The sequence below is a fragment of the Acromyrmex echinatior genome, chromosome 8 (assembly GCF_024713525.1).
Source record: "Acromyrmex echinatior isolate Ae372 chromosome 8, ASM2471352v2, whole genome shotgun sequence".
Classification (NCBI taxonomy): Eukaryota; Metazoa; Arthropoda; class Insecta; order Hymenoptera; family Formicidae; genus Acromyrmex; species Acromyrmex echinatior.
Window position 1 is genome coordinate 14,687,972 of NC_141859.1, and position 20,240 is coordinate 14,708,211.

Sequence of the window (20,240 nt, forward strand, 5' to 3'; positions counted from 1 at the left end):
GAGTGCTCATCTCCTCATAAGTGAGCGTGGCATCGCCGATTACTCTTCGAAGATGGTACTTCGTCGATTTTACTGCTGTTTCCCAGAGGCCTCCGAAGTGAGGTGCGGAAGGTGGATTGAAATGCCATCGGATGTGACATTCCTTCTGTGACAGCAGCATTCGCGATGCGGATTGACGGAAGATGTGCGAAGAAGCTCTCGTATCTGTCGGTTGGCGCCAATGAAGTTCGTGCCACAATCGGAGTAGATATCCGAGCATAGTTCTCTCCTTGATGTGAATCGACGAAGCGTGGCCAGGAATGCGTCCGTCGTGTAGTCGGACACGACCTCAAGGTGCGTCGCCTTAGAACAGAGACACACAAAGATTGCAATGAAGGCCTTGTGGGAACGGTGCCCGCGTCCTCGGCTAGTGCGAATGAGTATTGGCCCGATGTAGTCGATACCGGTCCTGAGGAATGGAGGTGCAGGAGTTACGCGTCTTTGAGGGAAGTTGCCTATCGGTGGCTGTGGCGTGACTTCTCTCCATCTGGTACAAGTGATGTACCGATGCAGCCAGTATTTTGTTGTTGGCTCGCCCTCGAGGGATCCAGTACCACAGTCGTAACAGGCCCAGAGTTGCACCCCTCCATGGAGTGCTCAGCGGTGATATGATAAGAGGTGTGAGTGCGGCGGAATGATTGTCGGATGCCGCTCGTCCGGAGAGAGAATTGCGTGCTTTAGGCGACCTCCGACTCTCAGCACCCCTTGCTTGTTGATGAAGGGATTCAAGGTCCGCAACTGGCTGCGAGGTGGCATCGGGCGTTGATCCTCTGTGGCAGTAACCTCGCGTGGATAATGCAGTGCCTGAACTGCTCGGATCCATCGTCCTAGTGCAGCGTCGAGCTCGTCGGGTGTCAAGATCGACCTTAGACTTCCTTCTGTTGTTGACATTCTCCTTGGGCGCAGCCAACGTAAACACCACGCTGTGACTCTCAGGAGCCGGTGAAGTGAGGAGAATCGGAGAAGGAGCTCCGGCTCCATGACTACCTTTGACGTGATGGTGCGAGAGTGGATGCGTTACTTGAGCACTTCCTTCGATGAAATTTCAGGTTGAGCGTTAGACCAAGTTGAGTCGTCCCTGAGCAGCCAAGGGGGGCCTGAGTGGATGATCCATGAGCTCTCCTGATGTTATTCCCCGAGAGGCGCAGTCGGCCGGGTTGTCTCTTCCGGGAACATGACGCCATCGTCCTTCTGGAAGTGCCTCTTGAATTGTGGACACGCGATTGGTCACGTAAGTCTTCCATCGAGAGGCGTGACCCTGAATCCAGTAGAGTGTGACCTTGGAGTCGGACCAAAGAGTAACTGGAGCTGTGGACAGGCTTAAACCGGTACGTGTGTGTACAACTAATTTCGTGAGCAAGGCGACGGCGCACAGCTCCAATCGCGGCAAGGATACCGGCTTGATCGGAGCGACCTTGCTCTTTGCTGCTAGTAGGAGAACCTTGACATCGTCAGTGTTGATGACACGAAGGTACACCACGGCTGCGTATCCTCGTTCGGACGCGTCGGCGAATCCGTGCAGTTCGACTTTCGCGTCTTTCGCGCCTGTGTTCAACCAGCGGTTGATTCTAAGCTGTTCAAGTCTTGGGAGTTCCTCCAGAAAACGACTCCAATGGCAGGCGTCTGCTTGAGGGAGCGGGATGTCCCAGTCCAGCTTCTGCATGCTGAAGTAAGATTTTTGCGCGGTCATTACTGGTGTCAACCATCCGAGCGGATCAAATAAACGCGCGATCTCCGAGAGAATTTTCCTCTTAGTGAAATTCTCAATGGTGCAGCCTTGAATGGAAAATGCAAAGGTATCGTCCACCGGGTGCCACTGCAGGCCCAGCGTTGCATGACTTCCGTGTTCCCACGACCGCGAATCCGCGAGACAGTGATCCACAGGAATGCCGGCGAGAATTTCAGAATAGTTGGCGCCCCATTTTTTCAGCGGGAATCCGCCCGCCATGCACAGCTGACGGAACTCGAATTGCTTCGCGATCGCCTCGTCTTTCGTGTGTGGTTCGGTCACAATGTCGTCGACGTAACAGTCGTGTCTCAGTTCGGCGGAACCTCGCGAAAATCGCGTTTTCGTCGTGCTGACGAAGAGTACGGAGAGTACGGATAGCGAGAAATGGCGCGCATGACAGATCGCATGTCACCGTGTTCACTCGGTACCGGATCGTTGAGTGAATGACGCCAGAGAATGCATTGATAATCTCTGTCCTCGGGCGCCATTTGGCGGTACATTTTCTCGATGTCCGTCATGATCGCGTATTGGTGTCATCGCCAGCGGGTTAGTACATCGGCGAACGATGACAACAAGTTAGCGCCGACCAACAGCTGAGAGTTTAGTGACTTACCGGACCTTGTACTTTGAGATCCGTTGAATACCACTCTGAGTTTGGTCGATGAGCTCGATTCTCGGAGCACTCCATAGTGAGGCAGATAGCATCTTTCCTGAGATTCCGATGATCTTGGCACTGCCTTCATGTGGTGCAACTCTTCGTATTCCTTTAGAAAGGCGTGATACAGAAGTCCGAATCGAACGTCGCGGTCGCATCGTCGCTCCAAGTGAGCAGTCGCTCGGTTGATTGGCGGGTGTCACCGAGTGCTGCTGGCGGCGCGGCAAATGGCAGTCGCACAACGTACCTCCTTGCATCGGTGCGGCTGTGAGTTCGAGCAAAGAATTCTTCGCATCGTTGCTCGTCTGGCGTGATGGACACTGAGGCAAAAGGTTCCTTCTCTTGCTCCCAAAAACGTTGCACGAGCGCGGTCAGCTCGTGGTCGGCGGTGCATTGGAAGGAGCGGTGTAGAGTCGCTGAGAGATTCTCGCCGCAGCCTCCCGAGAGAATCCATCCGAGCAGGGTATGCTGAGTGACGGGAGTATGCGGATCGCCCTTTCGCAGGCCCTCTTGCAGAATGATAGAGCACACTTCCGCGCCGAGCAACAGCTCGATGGGATCGACGGCCGAGAATTGCGGATCGGCTAGCTGGAGACTTTCAATGTGAGGCCATGTAGTTTTATATGTCGTAGCTGCTCCTTGATATAGCGAGAGACGTGGCAGGATGAAAGCGGTGACTCGAGTTCCATTGATCCTGGAGGTGAGATTGAGAGATACTTTTCTGCGACAGGGACCCAAAGGTGAGCCGCCGATGCCGAAAATTGAGATTGCCACGCGGGATCGCGGCAGGTGTAAGCGCTGGACTAGCGCTTCGGAGATCAAGGACATTTCCGATCCTTGATCGATCAGGATTCTAACCGGGTGTGGATCCCCGTGGCGATCATCGACAGTAATTCTTGGTAGCGAGCAGAATGCCCTTGCACTCGTTATTTTGGCGCACAGTGGTCAACACACTGGCGATCTGGAATCGCTCGTGTGTGATTCCCACTCGAGACGCGTTTTCGTTTTCGTCGAAAAGCTCGATGACGAAGTGATTGAAAAGGTCGAAGCCATGTGAATCAATTTGTCTCCCTATACTTTTTTGGCCGTTCACGACATTGATCACGGCATTGTAAATGCGGCTAAGTTCCTCGGCGGTATCACTTTTCATTTTCTGCACTGCGGTGAACGTACAAAAATTGGAGCGCGACAACTCCTTTTTGCTCTCGTAATGCTTGCACAGCAGCGCCCACGCACGCGAATAATTGTCTCCAGTTACGGCCAACGGACGTATCAATGCCTCCGCGGATCCTTCTAAGCAATGCTTTAAATGAAACTTTTCTACGTTTGAGATAGACGGATTATTGCCAACGATGAGATGCCAAAAATGTGTCTCGAAACGATGGCCAGTCTTCAAACGCGCCCGAAAACGATCGGATTTTTAAACGCGGCAGCGCTAATTTGGTAAAAAAATCGGTTCCCGATTCATTCGGAGGAGCTGTACTTGATTTCTCAGCCTTGAACTTTGTCCGGTAATCGTTCAGCAGGCTGTGCTGCTGCACGTACATGATTTCAGCAGAATCGGCGAATTGAGACGTATTGTATTCACTCTGATCGAAGGCTTCCTTGTAATGTGCTCGGATGAGTTCGTGCTGTTTTTCGAACTTCGCCCACAGCTGATCGAGAAGCGCTGAGCGGGTTTCGACGGTATGGAGGGTGATGTTGGCCATCCCCATCTTCTTTAAATTGGTCACTGGCCACTGCGACCGTGAATGTCATTCTGAGCGGTCAGCAAGGCGTTTATTTCGTCACTCATGATTTCACTTACATATGTTCTCTCTCTGACTTTTTAGATAATACGCGCACTAAACGCGATAATACTCCCGAACGAACGATAAATTCGACGAAGGCGAATCCGGCTCGAAGGACCAGCAATGTTCGAGAGCGAGTTAAAGTGAGAGCGATGGCGAGAAAATTTCGAGTGATACGGCGTTTCGGCTGAATTTCGCTTTACGCGAATTCTCAATTGCGAATCAAATGCGGCGGTTTTCTGGCGGCGGAGCATCTCCTAGGCAGTTGCACTTGTACCGAAGCGTTGACTCGAGAACAGCGAAGAAGAAGAGAGCCATTGCTTCTCGGTTTTGCCTTTTATGCTCTTTTAAGAACAAAGACTTCCCTTTGCATTCGCCTATGAGATTCTCGCAAAATTGAAAATTTTGAGGTGATCCTCTGTTTCGGGCGGCGATTGGCAATTTCGAGCGCGATGGCCAAGCGGTATGCTATTGCCATGCACGCCCGCTAAATCTGGATTCTTGATTGAGATGTACGCATATTACGCGTTTTGCGTCATGCGATCGCGCTGCGATCGATCTGAGTTGGTTCGCCGTTATAGCGGTTGAGATCTGCGTACGTGCGACGTGCGGCTTAGCTTATTGTTTTTCGACTTTATTGACGAACTGATGGCCAAGTTTATGTTTTGGAAACCTCTAAGGACGTTTGGAATCCTTCTAGAAGCTTCCGATCCGCATGTCGCATGTACGCCAAATCGGCAAAAACTGTCCATGTTAGCTGTATCTCGAACATAAATATAATAGTCTACACAATATAGTACAAGAAATATGAGTATCACATTGTAGGTTGTTCGTACAAAGCTTAATTTTTTTTAATTTGTAAGAGAAAAGTAGAGCAAAGGGTTAATAAAATTAAGTTTTACTAACAAAATTAAATCAAATTTTTTCGGAGACGCAATTGTAAATAATTGATGACAACAGAGAAAAATATCAGGGCGCTCCTCGTCTCGATCCCAGGCTTGTTTCACTAGATATACACAATACAGATACTAACAGCGTCAGGGCTGTGTGGCTCAGTGGCAGAGTGAAAGTTTACCAACTTGGAGGAGAGAAACAGGCCTGGGATCGAGACGACGGGCTTTGATATTTTTTTCTGTTGTCGTCGATTGTTTTACAGCTCAGAAGTAGGATTTAGTGTGCCTGCTAACCTCTCAGGGATAGAGGATCAGGGTTTTAGAAAAATGTTCTGAAGTCAGCTGCCCTATAAGGAATCGGAACCGGTGGCGAGAATGGCTGAAGTGTGCTCGGAATGATTTGATAAAAGAGGAACTAGGACTCGGATATAGAACAATGACAAAAATAATGAATAGCTCAGATGATCAAGAGAGGCCTAGACAGAGAACATAAGAATTGGTTGGTTGCCCGGTAGATGGCGGTCGTGTCCCGGGAATGTGGGGAACTACGTTCTCAATACCTCACTAGCGCAGCGAGTGTAGAAAGCCTAGGGATTTTGTAGGTTGCGAGTTGCCTTCAAGCGGCATCAGAAAACCAAATTATAAAAAATAGAAGTTAAGTTAGATAAATTATGGCGCTCATCCTGTATAGTCATATTCATTTGAGCTCGAGTAATAAAGATTTATCGTTACCTGTTACAAGAAAAGTGTCGATCATTACATCTCATATCACATTACACGACAAGCGTGAGCTTGTCTTGAGAATTTGACTTATCAATCGAGTCACTTATTCCCACAGGAACCCCGACGATTTCTGAAAGAAGATCCTGGATATGACGAGAAAATGCCATGGGGACATTCCAAGTCGAATGTGTTGTTAGATGGGTCGAGCTCATTAGGGATTTGTTCAACAACAGTTACGGTCTTGATTCAAGGATGAATGTGATGTCAGGTGGGCCGATCTATAAGAAATTTACTAGATATACACATAACAGAGATACCAACAGCGTCAGGGCACTGTGTGGCTCAGTGGCAGAACGAAACCAACGTACCAACTCGGAGGAAAGAACAGGCCTGGGATCGAGACAAGCACCCTGATATTTTTCTCTGTTGTCGTCAATTATTTACAATTGCGTCTCCGAAAAAATTTGTTGATTTAATTTTGTTAGTAAAACTTAATTTTATTAACCCTTTGCTCTATTTTTCTCTTACAAATTAAAAAAAAATTAAGCTTTATATGAATAACGTAGAGTGTGATACTCATATTTGGCTCGATTTCCTCAGGTTTCCTTACCACGACTCTCACTATTGTAGGCGAAAGGGTTAATTATATTTTATGGAAAGGAGATCCAGCTAACCTAATCTATTGGGTCATCTAAAAAGTATCCGCGGTTTTTTGTCATTAGATGGTGTTGATGGTCAACATATGTCACATCTCGTGACAAAAAACCGCGGATACTTTTTAGATGACCCAATATTTCAACTTACTAAAGCCACATTTCTGATTGGAAGTCAACGTATGCGCATTAAAAATCGGAAATCATATAAAAAGTTCAGTGTCCATATTGTATGTACTTATTCTATAGTATATGGTGCCGTGTGGACCGTGAAGTCTACGCGCCAAACCGGACAACAGGAGAAGCGAGGAATCCCAAAAGGAAAATAGAAATAAGATAAAGTATTTTAGGACAGAAAATGAATCGCAATGGAAAAAGGCCCAAAATATGTATCCGAAAATTTAGAAGACCTTAGTTAGACGAAAATATCTTTAAAGGTTGGTTGGCAGAGAATGCCAATAAAGCTTGGTGTAAAATTTGTATATATTTCGTTTAAATATTGTCGATATAATTTATCAAGGCATGCCGAATCAGCTTCTCATATAGAATGTAAATAGTATTAATGTAGAAATTGATACCTCACAATAAGAGATATGTCCAATTTTTATATATTTATAATTCTATTTCTCTTTGAGGCGACTAAGGACGCTAGTTTCACGAACGGATTAGATACTCTACTGGCGCTTTAGACTGCGCGCATGCGCGAGTGTGGGACATGTCTGGCAGCACTGCTATAGCATATAGAGTAGAGAGAAATCTGAGAGAGGACATGACGGCCCAAAACCTGTAACCGCAAAATGCTGCCGCGCACTATTACCCTCTGACAAAGATGTGGATGCAAACTACATAGCAACGTTCACTTTTCTTAGGATACCGCGTCCACTTTTCAAAGCTGGAGATGATAAATCGATATTTGGTTCATATAATTGCGCTACATGTAACACGATCAGGATTGTTTTGTTTAAAACTTTTTTTTTTAACAAATATTTAAAACGTGTTTTATACATCAAATTAAATTAAACATGTTTTTTTTTAAATAATTTAAAACAAATGTTTAAAACGTTATTAAAAAAAATGTGTTTTTAAATACGTACTATTTAGTAAAAGAGAAGGTGATATTTCAATTACATTTTATACGATAACATGGTTAATAATGAATATTTAAGTTTAAAACTTGACAATTACATTCATTAAAATGTTGTTGTTCTGGACTTAAAATTATGAAATATTTATTACTTGGGACACTATCAATAAAAATTTGGCGACATAATGGCGATTCGAAGAAAAATATCGATGTAATGTAGTCTTCCATAAAAATAGTCTTAAAAAGTTACTTTTGTTTAGGAAATAGTTTGATAAAATTAACAAAAAAGTAGAGTGTATTGCAGAATATATACATGTATACAAATGTATATACATACATATGTATACATATAACTATATACTTTATTTATACAGAAGACAGAGAAGAAAATTAACAATTTTTGCCTCTTGTAGTTTCTCTGTTAAGTTGAGTAGTATTTGAATAAAAAAATAAATGAAGACCAATTTTCGGCAATTTTTTGCAATTAATATCTTGTTAATTATTACGAAAATTGCAAAATAATAGAGGACTTTTCTTCTCAGTTTAGTCCATTCTCCTCTATGCGAAAGATTTATAATTATTTTCCAAAATAATTATCCCTGTAGGCAGTTCGGTAGCCTATAAAAATCTAGCAACGTAAATTATAGATTAATATTAGAATTACAATTAGTTCAAGGAATAATTATTTTGAAATAAAAATCTCAAAAAAGAAGTCATGAGTAATTAATACATATAAAGAACCACATTAGCAAAATATCATGCTATTTACGGAACTAGTGATTTCCCGCCAATCTTCCTTTGTCATTAACCGTTGCTGGCACCCGACACGTTCGGCGCCACATTGGGTACAGCAGCCACAACGTAGCCACAATTTGCAGTCAGGATGCGATTACATGAAACGCGGTATGTGGTACAGAAACTAACCATACGAATCGCGCAAATCGTGCCGCTTGCTTCTTTTCTCCTCTATTACATGGAGCGCGGTTTGTAGCATAGCTAGTAACAAACTCACATTACTATACACTGCTATGCTTTTTAATGAAATTAATTGATTTAAACGCAATTATTAAGTAAATCTGTTGAAAAAATAAGAGTATCGATAAAGTGTGCATAAAAATAAGTTAATATATTAAAAAAAATTCATACTAACGTGAGTTTGTCACTAGCCCGTGCCGCAAACTGCGCTCCATGTAATATTAGCGAAAGAAATAGGCGGTACGCCGGGTACGCGGTACGCGATATAGTCGGTTAAATTGGACATAACCAAAAATTATGGATTCTGCTTCTGATTTCTGAAGGAGAAGGATTAATATTTAATTTGTCGATATTTATAATTTATTTATTTATTTTTTATTTATTTTCAATTCGTCAATATTTTGCATCAGACTACTTATCTGAAGCATCTGCTACATTCTCACAGACATTTTCAACCTCCTCTGCACTGTCATACCTCTGTACTGTGATATAATAATAAATAAATAATAATTATGAAATCAATTTTATGCAATTACTTTGATTATTAATACTGAATTATTAATACTTGAATTATTAATACTTATAATAATACACAATAAAAACATTTTACACCTACTCATTATAATGAACAGTCTTCACTGAGCATGCATGTTCTCGTTAAAATCTTTGAAACAATGATGTACAAAAGCATTTCCGTAAGAGCCACGAAGGATGAAGTAGCAATAGCCACATTTTAATGACTAAAAAGATATTAAAAAAATAATATTTTTATTAATTGATATACAATCAATTGAAATCTATTTCAGAAAAGTATAGGTCATTATATTAGGTGTTGGAATTAATTCGTAGCGTTTTTAATGAAAGAATGTTATTTATTTCACATGAGCATTAAAAAATACATTAATGAAAGTACTTCCCATCACTTGTAAAACGCTACGAATTAATTCCAACACCTAATATATAACTTTGCTCTTATATATTTTTCGCTAGAATTGATCATTTTCGGGATATTTTAGCGTTTCCTTCCAAACTTTTTGAAGATTGTATATTGTGATAAATGTTTTATACAGTACTTACAGGATTACACTTATTATATAAATAAAATTATATATAATTAAATAATATATATATAATTATAAAATATAATTATTGGTTATGTCTAGTGTCCAGTATCGACCATACCCGCATACCATCTATTTTCCTAATTGCTTACAGTTGCCTAGTTAGTTACTGTACCGCTGTATCGCGCTCCATGTAATCGCATCTTTACAGGTTTTGGGCTATCATGTCTTCTCTCAGGTTTCTCTCTGCTGACGCTCATTTTAAGCGTTAAAATAAATCACGTGATTAAAATTGACTATATTTAGACCGGAATCAGATATTGTATTATGCGTATTGAAGATTGAAATTGAAGATTGAAAGATTGAAATTCGACCAATCAAAACAAGGAACTAAAATTCCTTTGTCCTCATAAATCAAATTTCAATTTTCAATTTCAATCTTGAATGCGTAGTCTGATTCCGACCTTAGGGAGCGCATTTATATTGGCCGTAACTTTATGCCGTATACCGTAATCTGTAAAAATTGCCAATCACCCTCGAGCATTTCCTTCTTATCATTGAATGAGAGGGGAATATTTGACTATGATTAGTCAATTCTTACAGATTACGGTATATAGCATATAACTACGGCCAACATAAACGCTCCCTTATACGACACTCTTATGTCCATTTTCAGCAATATAGATTAACTACTTTAATTTTGGTTCAACTTATGCTTCCGCCATACCAGCGCGATGTTCATCGCGCGCGACACACGATATCCAATGAATGTACAGCTTTATCGAGGTTTTCATTTTGAAGGTATATTCTCATTGGATATCGCGTGACGCGCGCGATGTACATCGCACTGTGCCGGAGCCATTACTCTTCGTCTTTTTCTAATCTTTAGAACTAGAAAGAAACAAAGAATAAGTTGAACCGAAATTAAAGTTAATCTATATTAGTGGAAACGGACATTAATCTGGTTCAATAATATCCATAGTTATGAAATTGGCCGATCATAGTCGTTCCATTCTTCTGAGGAACAGTTATAATTGGCCAATTTCATAACTACGGATGTCAACATCCAATTAAGAACCGTGTAAACATAGTCATTAATGCTTAATATTCGTCAATTTCTATCACGTGACTTAGGAGCTGCGCATAATAAAAGAAATAAGGAACAAGAAATACAGAAAATAAAAAGCTCCGCACAATAAAAGGAACAGGGAACCAAGATTAAGAATTTCAACCTATCTGAAATTATGTATTGTGAAATACACAGTTTCTGATAGGTTGAAATTCTTATTCTCTGTTCTCTGTTCCCTGTTTCTTTTATTGTGCGGAGTCCCTAATTTCAACTATTAGAAATCATATATTGTGGAATAGTTTCTGATAGGTTGAGATTCTTAGGGTGCGGCCCCATGATGCGGATTTGGCTCTAATCAGAACTACGGAATTTCAATGCTGAGGTGCTAACTTCAAAGACGCGCGGAATTGATGCAACGCGAAATTGGCGGAACGTTCGTAATTGGTCGTGGCTTCATTCCGCCGGATAATTATGCAGAAAACAGCTGACCTCACCGATTTTAATGAAATTAGGCTCATTTGATGCGTTTTTGCACGAAATGAACAAACAAATTCAGTGCTTTACAAATAAATTCAGTGCTTTACAAACAGATTCATCATTAAAAAATAAATTATTTTATTTTTTTGTTTTAAAGTAGTGAATTTGTTTGTAAAGCAGTGAATTTGAGCTTTGAATTTTCGATACAGTCGGTATGACAGATTTCCTAACCTACATAGTCATCAACTTTAAAGCTAAATATCTCGTGGGGCAGAGCGGCGCTTTTTTCTGCCAGATTCGTTCATTTCGTGCAAAAACGCGTCGTAATAAGCTTAATTTCATTAAAATCGGTGAGGTCGGCCGTTTTCTGCATAATTAGCAGGATTGTCCGGAATTCGATTTTAAGAGTCCACGTTTTTAGTAAACGTTTCGTTCTTAGTTATTAGGTGTTGGAATTAATTCGTAGCGTTTTACAAGTGATGGGAAGTACTTTCATTAATGTATTTTTTAATGCTCATGTGAAATAAATAACATTCTTTCATTAAAAAACGCTACGAATTAATTCCAACACCTAATATTTTTACATTCAAAATTGTTAAAATCTGACGACCGGATGTTACGTCGGCGATTATACAATAATTGCATTGTAATATTTATGACGGCTGTCAAAACATAATTCATAAATACTACGTTTAGTATTTTTTAGTGAGACGCATATGTCAGCAAAATCATTGTGTGTGGGATTATATTTGAAAGATTATAAAATCGCGTGACTATAAAATGTGCATCAATATGAAGTGCTGTGTGCTTGATGTGGACAGAGAAGTAAAAAGACATTTCATTTTATAGGTAAGAATTTTTGTATTAAATGTATCAATTCCTGCACACGTATTAATGATATGTCTGTTAAGCTAGCACCCCACCCTCCAAAAAAATCAAAACGGCACCTATGCCAAAATTAAGTGCTATTTATTTGCTAATTATGTGCTCTAATGCCATTTTTGTGTTCGAACGGTTTAGCAGAAAATCGCGATCAAAGATGAGAGTGCTGGCTTAACATTAAATTAGCACCTCCTTTATTAAATTATATAATCAAAAAATTAATACAGTAAAATTATATGCTTTTTATATGTTTTTAATATCATAAATCAAAATTATTGTAACAGTAACGGTTTAAGAGATACACGTATATATCAATAAATTTTGATACATATTATAACAACGGTGCAAGAGTAAAGTGCAAGTTAAAATGCAGACAGCGAATTTTGAATGAAAATAATTGAAATTTAATAAAAGTAATCATTAACTAATGTGTAATAATTAATTAATTCCTAATTTTAATAATTTATCGATGAAAACCAAATACTTTATAATTATTAAATAACAATAATCAAAAAATAAATTCCATGAAAATAAAATTGGCTCAGATATACAGGATGCGTCACCAAAATCCGGACAAATTTCAATTCAAATTTTCCACTATACTGTGCCTCCGCCAGAGATTGTTATTGGCGTCTAAGAAAGCCTGATGCTTCTAGTAAACAGTCATATTCTCAAAATGGCCGCGATGTTGAAACCAAGTGCGGAGTATAATCGAAGAGCCGCGATCATCGAAGATCTTCGCGCCGGGCGCTCAGCAACGGAAATAATTCGGTTCTTTGGATACCCGAGATCCACTGTTTATGACGTTGTGGCAAAATATATGGCTGAACAGTCCAACGAAGGTTCCAGTATGCCAGCGAGGAAGAGTCACTCGAAAGAACGCACCGCGAGGATCCCTGCAGTCGTTGAAAGGGCTCAAACGCTGATTTCGGATGACCCAAGGCAATCGTTGCGAAAATTAGCATCGATTGTTGGTGTAAGCGAACCAACAATGCGTCGAATTGCCGAGGAGGACCTTCGATACAAATCGTACACATTAAAGAGGCTCTCTGAGGCTGCCACGACAAGAAATTGTTCGATTTGTCCGGATTTTGGTGACGCACCCTGTATTTTCCAACTTAACATTTGTATTGATATCAATTATTACTTTTATTATTGTCAATTATGAATCTTATCTCATGATTTAGGAAACTTGATGAATTTTTTAAAAATATTGATTTAATTTTTATGTTGCAAATATATACAATATATATAATATATATATATTATAGATGGGTGTGTGTAGAACATTACTACACTACACTGAATTGACAATACTGTTGCGCGGCAATGATACTGTGAACGCTGGTCATACTAGTTACAGCTGATTGACTCGCCGTTGTTTTCTACGCGCACAGCGTCACGTAAAATGGTGCATACACATATACACACATACATACAAAAAAATTTTCACGTTTTACGTTTTCGCCTTAGGAAAAAAAATACATAAACAATGGAGACATCAATGATATACAATGGAGATATCTCCTAGATAAAGTTGTCCACAATTTATCTGGAAGTGAAGAATTGGATATTAAACAATTTCTAGTAAATATAAAAACAAGACATTTAAAATTATATAAAAGAAATTGGATTAAATTAAATTATATATTGTTATTAATTTTGATAATATATTGGGTCATCTAAAAAGTATCCGCCGTTTTTTGTCACTAGATGTGTGTTGATGGTCATATATCTAGTGATAAAGTACCGCGGATACTTTTTAGATGACCCAATATAATAGAATGGGCCCCTCCATTCCCGCCGCCCATTGAGCCGCCCATTCCCGTGAAACGCAACCAAACGTTTTCTCTCGTTTCTCCGTTGTTGTGCATAACATAGGCAAATCTTCCCGTCTATGACACACACATATTAAAAATATTTATGTCAAAGTTATATATTTTCTTCTAACCGTTCTATCATATTACAATGTATAATTACATTTACGTATAAAAGTATAACAATATTCTTTGAAATAATATAACAAAGAATATTTATTCTCTGAGAAAAGGCAAGAGTGTATTACTTGCTATGATAGAAACAAAGTGATGTCTCATTAATTCAACGTTTTTGGAATATTTCTCTTTGCAAGGATTTTTACCCAAGGCTATATCCGTTGCAAAAGCCGCAGCATATATTCCACAAGACGTACCATCTGATTGCGTTTGAACTTTTTCAAACTATATGTTGGTAGATATTACTTGCGGAAAACGAGTATTAATGTATTGTCTTTCTTTCGACGCCATTTTATCGTATGTACAGCCAGATGCTATCATATACATACAGTTTTGTTTCGTCAAAAAAGATGCAGCGCCAGTGATCAGTACAATTTCCTCCAAGTATTTGGATACTTTTGCGATCACTGACTATAATTAATTCTGGATATTCTATATAATGTACGCTTTGTGTTTCGAAACAAGATTTTTGCCAAAATGCGTAAGAAAATATCCAGAATCATCATTTAATTTACTATATTTAGACAAGACATTTTCTTTCACAGAAGAAAGAGGTATCTGACGCTCGTCTAGAACTCTTCTACGACTTACCATTTCATCTGCTGTCGGAATATAGTCGGAATTAGTTACCAGGTGTACGCATAAGTTTTTTCCGGTTTTTTGGTAAAAAAAACCACGTAATTTTCAAGGGAAATTAATTTCTTTTTATTCAAAATATTGGCCATCGGCTTCTACACATTTCGCCCATCTTTCAGATAATTTATGAATACCATGCCAGAAAAACTGCTTGTCTTTTGCGGCAAACCATTCGTCGAGTCATTTTCCAACTTCCTCGAAATTGCTGAAGTGCTGCTCTGCGAGCGCGTGCCCCATTGATGCGAAGAGGTGATAGTCAGATGGCGCCAGGTCTGGGGAGTACGGCGGGTGCGGAAGGATGTCCCATCCAAGCGATTTCAAAGTGTCTTTCACTGGTTTTGCTGTGTGAGACGGCGCATTGTCGTGTAACAAAATCACTTTGCCATGTCTTCTGGCCCATTCCGGTCGTCTTTCGATTAATGCGTGGTTTAAATTAATCATTTGTTGGCGATAGCATTGTGTATTAACGGTTTCGCCGGGCTTTAAGAGTTCATAATACACAATACCGCTCTGGTCCCACTAAACACAGAGCATGGTCTTCTTGCCGAAGCGATTTGGCCTTGGTATTGATGGATCGGCTTCGCCAGGTGAAAGCCACGATTTTTTCCGCTTCGAGTTTTCAAAATAAATCCATTTTTCGTCACCCGTCACAATTCGATGCAAAAATGATTTCCTTTTGTAGCGTTGAAGCAGCATTTCACAAGTGACTTTGCGATTTTCCATTTGACATTCATTCAAATTGTGTGGGACTCATTTACCGAGTTTATTGATCTTTCCCATTGCTCGTAAACGTCTGCTGATTGTTTCTTGTGATACATGTAATGCTTCTGCTAATTGCCGTTGAGTTTGAGTTGGGTCTTCATCCAATAACTCCTGCAATTGCTCGTCTTCGCATTTTTGTGGTCTACCAGAGCGCTCACTGTCTTTCACATTGAAATCACCATTTTTAAATTGTCGAAACCATGTCTCACATGTTCTAATCGATGGAGCGTGTTCACCATATGTTTCTACCAGCAAACGATGACTTTCAATAGCCTTTTTCTTTTGATTAAATAAAAAAAGCAATGCGTGCCGCAAATGTTCTTTTTCAGGCACAAAACTCGACATGATCACTGAACGATAAAACAAAGACGCTAGTTTTTGGCGGACTCAACTTGTGTGTTTGTAATTAAATGTCAGACGAACAAAATGGCATATGTGTCAAATTAATACGCTGCGTACTTTTCGCTGGCGCCATCTCTTAGTTAAACCGGAAGAAACTTATGCATACACTTGGTATATGACCAACAATAATACAGTCATCTGGCTCTATCACAGCAGTAGAAATAGTAATACTTTTTTCGGTTGAAATATTATTACATTTCAATCGTTTTTTATTTTTTGTTTTTTCTTCTTCATCAACTGATTCTATTGTTATATGTTGTCGCTTTGTAATACAAGTATTTACACTTTTGGACAACTTCTCTTTTGCTTGTATTATATACTTTGGTTCTCTGATAGGCATATGTCTAATATACCGACTGTCCAAAATTTCAGGAAGCATGCATCAAAATAAAAACGTGTTAAAAAAGGCAACATTTTATTTTGCCAAAAGTCATTGTCTCTATAAACACGCACTATTTTCATGCTTTTTGGTGTCCATACAGCGAAAATGCTATAATCGCGCTGTGTTATATTTAATTGACCCTGTACTTGATAGAAGAACCGATGATTTCATTTCATTTGGATCTTTTTTATTAAATATACCTTTCAATCGAGGCAACGTGTGAATAGCTTCCTCCGCTGTTAAATGTTCAGCAGAAAGAGGACATTTGATCTCCACTAGACCATTCTCCTCGAGAAGCCCATCAGGAGAAGCACCCAACCACTGATTGTTAGAATCAATAAACAATCTGCATGGTTTTATATCTTTCTTTAATATTTCAGATAATTTTTGTTTTGCCATTTCCTCCATATCGCGACCATATTTCATGGCTGCTGTATCGATGAATGGAGGAAACAAGATATTTTTAACGGTTGCTGCACAAAACGTTGTTGGTCTCATACGACATACTGTTCCGAAATTTGATGCTGTCAACATTATTTTTCTCAATGACAACCATAATTCACTATCACTTTGCTCTCTGGTTTTGCGTTCATTTTCTTTCCAGTTTCTGACATTTTCGAATAATTCTTCCATATGTCTTTGTTTTCTTTCTTCAAATATTTCAGAAGATACATCTGGTTTTTGCGATTGAGGTCCGTAATAACCATCTGTTTCTATGTTTTTTTTAAATTTCTTTTGTTTTCTATCTACTTTGCGACATTCTCTGGTTCGAGCTATTTTGATTTGTCGTCGCTTTTCCAGATTCTCGATAATAGAAGGAGCATTGTCACATACGTTTTTATGTAATTCTGTGAGAGCTTGTTGTGTGTTATGTTGAACAACAACTGCTGCAATTCTAATATTGTAAGAACCACGTGCACCATAAAACACGCGCTTTCCATCAACTTCTGCGCAGACTATCGAGTGAAACGATTCTGCTAAATTGTTAGTCACATTGAGCAACAAACTGTCGGCATAAGCACTTAGGTATGTGATTGTATCCTGTATTTTGGGATAAAGACCGTACAATTTTAGATTCGGAATATAATTTGTATCAGCGATGTTCTCGCATGTACGGCCACGTTCCTTACACTGTTTGTGCTCTCCAAAAATATGGCTAGGAACATTTATTATATCTTCTCGTAATTCTTTAGCTAAATGATGCTGAGGTTGCTCCTCTTTTCTTCTGCATTCACTTAATTGTACAATTTCATTTCTAATTTTTGATATATTGTTTTTCACAATATTTCGTGATTTTATAAAGTCACGACTTCTACGTAACTTTGGTTCTGTTGCCTCTGCGACTATTTTTAATTTTTTACATAAGTTTCGAAGCAAGTGATTAGTGCATTCTACTTTTCGCACTGTTATCATTTGCTCTCGATATGGATTGCAATTTTTGATAGACTGATACACGTTGCTATCGCCATCAGCAATGAGTGTTCTAAAAATCACTCCATGCATTGCAATGCTACGTGTGAATCCTTCAGTAATAGCATCACTTTCCATGCGTGCAGAATTAACGTTACGGTCGAAATTTTTAAAGCATTTATGATTTTTTGTTTCGAGACCTTCTCGTTCCGCCATATGGCATACCGTACAAAACTTGTTGCGAATGCCAATAAAGAGAACTTTCTTTGTGCGATAACCAACAATAGCTCCAGCTCCGGAAAGTGAATCATAGGCACTATCTTTGCTATATGACCTCTTTGCCCAACTACCATCCGCTACAACGGTTATGTACGGATAGTTATTGATTATTTCATTTCTCTCTATAGCGAATTGCATTTCAAGTTTGTCTGCCATTTTCATATTTTCAATGGCTGTTTTTTCAAATTCTTCGACTACAATGTTTCGATGTTGGATATATGTTTTCTCCGGTACATACACGGTACATTTGCAGCTGCAAATATTTCTTCCATTTGCGCATAATCAATCCCAGTGGTAATAGTTCCAGCCGTGATAGCCATGTTCAGATCCATATTTGTAGAGTCTGTGGGATGTGACCAAAAGTCGGCCTTATGAAAACAAAATTTGCATTCATAAAAAAATTGCGTCTTGAATCCAATGCGACGAGTATCTACGAATTTCCAGTCTTCAAAACAACAGTGATATTGCGAATGATTATCAAATACTCGATGCAGTTCTTTATTGAAAAAAGCAAAATCCATGATGCGATTACCTTCAGACTCATGCTCTTGTTGGATATGATCAGTATCTACATGGCCTGTGCTTTCGATAACAAGAGTATTGTCATCTTCACATTCTTGTACACTTATATGCTTAGCTTCAGGCTCATGCTGTTGGATCAGTATCTACATGGCCTGTGCTTTCGATGACAAGAGTATTGTCATCTTCACATTTTTGTACATTTATGTGCAAATCTGTACTTACTTGCTTCAAGCACTGTATACCTTGAATACTAATCTTCGAATCCATCAATCCGGACAGTAATTTCACTGAATCCTGGCAACTGATAGATTCGTCGTTAATATCTTCAGGTATTCTTGTACTTTTTACAACAGCCAGGGTTTCCTCCTTCATCTTCAGTGCTTCTAGCATGTGCCTCCTGGAAAAAAAGATAATAAAACATTTTATTAAATTCAGTTTTGTTATTTTAAATATACGAGTATATCGTGTTTATTACATAAATTTTATTTTTCAAATAAAAATCGCACAATTTGAAGTTGCAGTTCCTTTGCTTATTTTATTATTATTACATATAAACTACTTATATCATTCATAAGGATTTAAATGGTGCTACACTTACAGCATTTATAATATTTAAAAATAATTATTTCTCTCTTAATAAATGCTGTTAGCATTTTACAAATTAATTATATCGACTATAGAGCTCGATAGCTCGATAAACGCCTCAGGCATTTATTAGGTGTACAAAAAAGTTCTGAGCTTTTTTTTTGTAAAATTCAATCTTTATTCAAAAACAAACGAAAAAATATTAATCAGCGAAATATTCTCCGTTTGCATCAACGACCTTTTGCCATATTTCGGGGAGCTTGCGAATTCCTTGACGATAGAAACTCACCGGCTTCGAAGCGATAAAGTCATCAATGCATTTTCGTATCTCTTCTAATCTCACGAAATGTGTATCAGCCAAATGATGCTGCAGCGACCGGAATAGGTAGTAATCGGAAGGCGCCATGTCTGGGCTATACGCCGCGTGCGGAAGAAGTTCCCAGCCTAACGCAAAGATATGGTCCTGAGTCGCTTTCGCAACATGAGGTCGAGCATTGTCATGAAGCAAGATCACTTTACGACGTCCTTGGCCAGTAAATGGCCTCTTTTCTTCTAATGCATCGCTCAAATTGGTCAATTGTTGTTGGTAGCGGTCTGCCGTGACTGTTTCACCCGGTTGTAACAACTCGTAGTACACATACTCGTAGTAACACACCCTTCCAATCCCACCAGATACAGAGCAAAACCTTCTTGGCGTGGATATTGGGCTTTGGCGTCGATGTCGAATTTGACCAGGATCAACCCATGATTTTCTACGTTTAGGGTTATCATAAAGAATCCACTTTTCATCGCCTGTAATGATTTTGTGCAGAAAATCTTTTTTCTGGAACTTTGAAAGTAAAGTGAGTGCAGTGTCACGCCGTCGATTTTTGTTGTCTTCGGACAATTCATGCGGAACCCATCTGCCTTCCTTCTGAACCTTTCCGTAATCGTACGGAAATGGCTTGCTGCGTAACGCCAAGCTGTTCTGCAAGCTCCTTTTCAGTTTGCGCAGAGTTTATATCCAGCAGTGCTTGCAATTCGTCCGTTTCAATCTTTTCAGGGCGTCCAGCACGCGATTCATCTTTAAGACTGAAATCTCCTTGGCGAAACTTTTGATACCGTCTTTTACATGTAGCATGACTTACAGCGTTCTCTCCATATGCAGCACAAATCATTGCAGTGGCTTCAGCAGCATTTTTCTTCAGATGAAACGCGAAGTGGATGGAAAATCGAATATGCTCTTTTGTTATTGCCAT

At 39.6% G+C, this 20,240-nt stretch overlaps 3 protein-coding genes across 3 annotated transcripts; all 3 read right to left on the reverse strand.

The window, feature by feature from the left end:
* Positions 1-1,096: 1,096 nt before the first annotated feature.
* Positions 1,097-2,473, reverse strand: LOC105152584 (uncharacterized). Its single transcript, XM_087409079.1, has 2 exons — positions 2,382-2,473; positions 1,097-2,117 (listed from the first exon to the last, which is right to left on the reverse strand). The coding sequence occupies exons 1-2, from the start codon at positions 2,471-2,473 to the stop codon at positions 1,097-1,099; spliced, it is 1,113 nt and encodes a 370-aa protein (XP_087265205.1).
* A 61-nt stretch (positions 2,474-2,534) lies between these two features.
* LOC105152585 (uncharacterized) lies at positions 2,535-3,251 on the reverse strand. Its single transcript, XM_011066955.1, has one exon. The coding sequence runs from the start codon at positions 3,249-3,251 to the stop codon at positions 2,535-2,537; it is 717 nt and encodes a 238-aa protein (XP_011065257.1).
* An 11,592-nt stretch (positions 3,252-14,843) lies between these two features.
* Positions 14,844-20,240, reverse strand: LOC147908868 (uncharacterized). The gene is given in 7 exon segments (XM_087409080.1): positions 14,844-16,205; positions 16,208-16,374; positions 16,376-18,126; positions 18,129-18,560; positions 18,640-18,814; positions 19,248-19,794; positions 19,922-20,240. Coding segments are annotated over 7 exon segments (3,696 nt in total). The 3' UTR covers positions 14,844-15,900.

Bases quoted from the DNA above. Each gene is read 5' to 3' on its own strand.
- LOC105152584 (XM_087409079.1), bottom strand. From the start codon at position 2,473: ATGCTATCTGCCTCACTATGGAGTGCTCCGAGAATCGAGCTCATCGAC. The intron at 2,118-2,381 runs GTAAGTCACTAA...ACTCTTCGTCAG, and splicing joins ATCTCAAAGTACAAGGTCCG to CACGACGAAAACGCGATTTT.
- LOC105152585 (XM_011066955.1), bottom strand. From the start codon at position 3,251: ATGTCCTTGATCTCCGAAGCGCTAGTCCAGCGCTTACACCTGCCGCGA.